We start from the raw sequence: 4921 nt of genomic DNA on the forward strand, positions 1-4921 counted from the left end.
GCGCTGCATTGCGTGGAGATTTGGTAAATCTCCCCAGAAATGTATTTGACAACCAGTTACATATTGTGCGTTCTCATTCCATTTTGTTTCAATTTAGTAATTTTAAATATCTTTACATCCAACAGAAAACAAGCCTTGAATGTATGAATTGACCATCAATAATGAAGCGAATGCTGTAAATCTTCAATAATAGCAGAAATATTGAGCTACAATATTCAGGAAAACATCAGCGCAGTCGGCGACAGAGGAGCCTGCGCACAAACTGACAGATCCCGGATGAAGCGTCAAGGGCAGTTCAGTGATTGTAAGACGCTGAGCTGTGTACCTCCATGCCAAAAGACGAATAAATGACCTTAGGAAAATTAAGGCAACAACAATAACAAACCACCTCCTGTATAAACAACGGTCAAATACTAACTTTGATCATGGGATCGGTATGATGTGATTATCGCAGTGCTCTATTTTCTAAAAGGAAGACAAGCCATCATGCCGTGCTCTAGGTGAATTGTAAACTCTTTCTGGCCAAACCACAGTAACAAGCGGAAAGCACAACAGAGCGGAGTCAGACAACTGTCGGGTAATGGAAAGAGGAGCTCTTCTATCTACTATACAACAGACTGTCCAAATTTGAACCGGCAGAAGGAAGATACATCTTTACCTGCCAGCGTGCACAGCCATAATCCAATCTAAAGGCACAATCCCTTACAAAGACACATTCTACGTATTAGGAGTGTGGCAAATATTTGGTGGCTATTGTATTTTATTGTTAAAACAGAAATCAAACGTACAAAATACTGCGCACATATAAAGTGTGTGAGAAACACACAAGTGCTTTAACAGCCATGTTGGCCCCTCAGGAAATACAGTCAAGGGATGTAGATAAATATATATCTGACCCACAGAGACTAACCAAGAAAGAAGATTCATACACATGTAGCAAGTGCTTTAGTTTGTCATCACTACTCAAGCTTCATCAGCACACGTACACAGGACAAAAACCATTCAAGTGCAGTGAACGTGTAAAGTGCTTTAGTCAGTTATCACATCTTCAAAGACATAATCAAACACACACAAGGGAAAAGTCATTTACATGCAGTGAATGTGTGAAGAGCTTTAGTCGATTATCAAAGCTACAAAGTCATCAACGAACACACACGGGGGAAAAACCCTATCATTGTAGTGAATGTGACCGTAGTTTTAGTTACTCTTCAGCATTAAGGATTCATCTGCCAACGCACACAGGAGATAAACCATTCAGTGCAGTGAATGTGTCAAGAGCTTTAGTCGATTATCAAACCTACGAAGACATCAACAAACACACACAAGGGAAAAACCATTCAAGTGCAGTGAATGTGCAAAGTGTTTTACTTTCTTGTCACACCTACAAAGCCATCTGTGGAACCACATAGGAGAAAAAAAATTCAAGTGCAGTGAATGTGCAAAGTGCTTCAGTAAGTCATCACACCTACAAAATCATCTGCGAACACACACAGGAAAAAAGCAATTTAAATGCAGTGAATGTGGGAAGAGCTTTAGTCGATTAGATCACCTACAAAGACATCAGCGAATACACTCGAAGGAAAAACCATACCAGTGCAGTGAATGTGGGAAGAGCTGTAATCGATTCGAAAATCTACAAACCCATCAGCAAACACACACAGGGGAAAAACCATTCAAGTGCAGTGAATGTGCAAAGTGCTTTAGACGGTTATCAGACCTAAAAAGTCATCAGCGAACACACAAGGGGGAAAAACTCTATCATTGTAGTGAATGTGCCAGTAGTTTTCGCAGCTCTTCAGCATTAAGGTGTCATGAGCGAACTCACACAGGAGAAAAACCATTCAAGTGCAATGAATGTCTAAAGAGCTTTAGTCAATTATCAACACTACAAAGTCATCTGCGAACACACACAGGGGAAAAACCATTCAACTGCAGTGAATGTGGGAAGAGCTTTCGTCACTTATCAAACCTCCAAACACATCAGCGAACACACACAGCGGAAAAACCCTATCATTGTAGTGAATGTGACAGTAGTTTTCGCAGCTCTTCAGCATTAAGGATTCATCAGCAAACTCACACAGGAGAAAAACCATTCAAGTGCAATGAATGTGTCAAGAGCTTTAGTCAATTATCAAACCTCCAAACACATCAGCGAACACACACAGGGGAAAAACCCTATCATTGTAGTGAATGTGACAGTAGTTTTCGCAGCTCTACAGTATTAAGGTATCATCAGCGAACTCACACAGGTGAACAACCATTCAAGTGCAATGAATGTCTAAAGAGCTTTAGTCAATTATCAGTGCTACAAAGACATCTGCGAACACACACAGGGGAAAAACCATTCAACTGCAGTGAATGTGGGAAGAGCTTTAGTCACTTATCAAACCTCCAAACACATCAGCGAACACACACAGGGGAAAAACCCTTTAATTGTAGTGAATGTAACAGTAGTTTTCGCGTCTTTTCAGCATTAAGGATTCATCAGCGAACTCACACAGGAGAAAAACCATTCAAGTGCAGTGAATGTCTGAAGAGCTTTAGTCAATTATCAGTGCTACAAATACATCAGCAATCACACACAGGGGAAAAACCATTCAACTGCAGTGAATGTGTGAAGAGCTTTAGTCACTTATCAAACCTCCAAACACATCAGCGAACACACACAGGGGAGAAACCCTATCATTGTAGTGAATGTGACAGTAGTTTTCGCAGCTCTTCAGCATTAAGGTATCATCAGCGAACTCACACAGGAGAAAAACCATTCAAGTGCAGTGAATGTGTAAAGAGCTTTAGTCAATTATCAGTGCTACAAAGTCATCAGCGAACACACACAGGGGAAAAACCATTCAACTGCAGTGAATGTGGGAAGAGCTTTAGTCACTTATCAAACCTCCAAACACATCAGCGAACACACACAGGGGAAAAACCCTATCATTGTAGTGAATGTAACAGTAGTTTTCGCGGCTCTTCAGCATTAAGGATTCATCAGCGAACACACACAGGAGAAAAAACATTCAAGTGCAGTGAATGTGCAAAGTGCTTTAGTCAGTTATCACACCTTCAAAGTCATCAGCGAACACACACGGGGAAAAAACTATTCAACTGCAGTGAACGCGGGAAGAGCTTTAGTCACTTATCAAACCTCCAAACACATCAGCAAACACAGAGACTCCGGAAAGAACTTAAGAACATCAAAAATAATACTGACCAATCTGAGGACATAGACAAGAGCAGAACAGTGCAGTTATTGTGAGAGGAATGAATTACGGAAAAAGATTCAATTCAAATTATGTGGGACATTAAAATGCCAGGTGATAGAAGACCGAACTAGCAGTAAAGAAGGAAAACAGATAACAGTATTTACAGAATTATAAATGTGTTTGTTTTCAGTGATTGTTCACTTCCGTACACATAGCAAAGCAGCATGATATACCAGGATACACAGTGGGAGGCTAGCACAATGTGAACTAAAAGAAAAGAAAAATTGTTGATTTTTATTTGGTGAAGAAGAGACACAAAGAAAAACATTCAATCGCACCTGACCACACCATCTGTAAAAGCAACACTGAACAATACTGGGACTAACAACGATATTTTCAGCTAACTTGTCGGATTAGTGACAAAACCTATAAGCCAAACACACCCAGAGTGGACATGCTCTCAGAGCTCTGGAGATGGGAAACTTCATTGGTAAAATGTAGATATTACTATTAACAAATGTCACTGCAGTATATGTGATGAACTAAAGCGAAGCACAAGTGTTCAAGAAATAACCTGTTTTGAGATATAAAAGAGCATATACCTTGTTTCTAACCCCTTCAGTGCTGCGCGAATTCCGCTGCAGTGCTGAAGGTTCTAAAGAACCTATGGACTCATGACGGAACGGTTCCGTCGTGAGCACAGGCCAACCAACGCTCATGATGGAACCGTTCCGTCATGAGCACCGAAGGGGTTAAGTAATGTTTGCTGCATCTTTTACATTCTGTTATCGGTTGATGGATCAGCTCGTGCCTCGGGCCTTATAACTAAGTGTGACCCGTGGCTCCTCTCCGACATGGCTCACCCTATTCATTTTGTGACTTGCCAAACTCTACTTTTTACCAGAATTGAGCCATTGTAAGCAGTCGACCATGTTTGAAGAATGTGGTGAAATAGCGAAATCCCACATCAAAAGTATATATGTGACTGGACAATCAGTTGCAGTCCCAGCAACTCGTCTTCCACACTTGATTGTCCCTTGTCCTCCAATGTTCTAAAGGATTTGTCGTATGAATGCCAGAAGTAGCAGTGACATTCATGAAGCTAACGCTAACAGGAGTGTGTGGAAGATAGAGAGGGTGAGAGATAAAGAGAGCGAGAGAGACAAAGAAAGGGGCGAGAAATAGAGAAAAATGGAAAGAGGGGGAACTGCACGTTATTTGTACTCACCTAAAAATAGAAGAAGCAGCCGAATTCATGTCAATGTATGACATCACCAGAGAAATGGACTGAACACCTGTGAATTTATATGTTTATTTTTAATACCTATAGACCCATGTCATGCCAATAAACAGCGCACAAGTAAGGAAAATAGTGAAGGAGGCCATTATCATATGCAAATCACAGTGACGTCACATGTAGTGACATCACAAGAAGTGATTTCAGGCCCTTATACTAATTTTCACGTGAAAGGTTGATGGCCTGTTTTAAAAACACAAAACAAGAAACATAAAATAATGTAAAAATAAGTTTTTGGTTTCAGTTTTTATATATCATGTGTTTTTCCCACTATTAGTTTGCAACTAAACTCGGAAATGACTGAAAGTGTAAATATTTTTAAACAGATATGTGAAACTTAGAAATTACATTTTTAAACAGTTTTCAGAGTATAAATAAAATGTGCTTTTAATTTGCGTTTGTTTCTTGACGTTATTCTTTA

General features: G+C 40.0%; 1 protein-coding gene across 1 annotated transcript; it reads left to right on the forward strand.

The window, feature by feature from the left end:
• The first annotated feature begins 534 nt into the window (after nt 1-534).
• LOC147737998 (uncharacterized) lies at nt 535-3114 on the forward strand. The gene is made up of 4 exons (XM_086951136.1): nt 535-1224; nt 1308-1934; nt 1998-2918; nt 3089-3114. The coding sequence occupies exons 1-4, from the start codon at nt 843-845 to the stop codon at nt 3112-3114; spliced, it is 1956 nt and encodes a 651-aa protein (XP_086807262.1). The 5' UTR covers nt 535-842.
• Nucleotides 3115-4921: the final 1807 nt, after the last annotated feature.

This window comes from Lissotriton vulgaris, chromosome 1_1, assembly GCF_964263255.1.
Source record: "Lissotriton vulgaris chromosome 1_1, aLisVul1.2, whole genome shotgun sequence".
Taxonomy (NCBI): Eukaryota; Metazoa; Chordata; class Amphibia; order Caudata; family Salamandridae; genus Lissotriton; species Lissotriton vulgaris.

What these genes read in the sequence shown, in the direction of transcription:
- LOC147737998 (XM_086951136.1), top strand. Translation starts at nt 843, where the DNA reads ATGTTGGCCCCTCAGGAAATACAGTCAAGGGATGTAGATAAATATATA. An exon ending in GGAAAAACCATTCAACTGCA is followed by an intron (nt 1,935 to 1,997) that starts GTGAATGTGGGA and finishes GAACACACACAG; the next exon opens with CGGAAAAACCCTATCATTGT. An exon ending in AACACATCAGCGAACACACA is followed by an intron (nt 2,919 to 3,088) that starts CAGGGGAAAAAC and finishes CGAACACACACG; the next exon opens with GGGAAAAAACTATTCAACTG.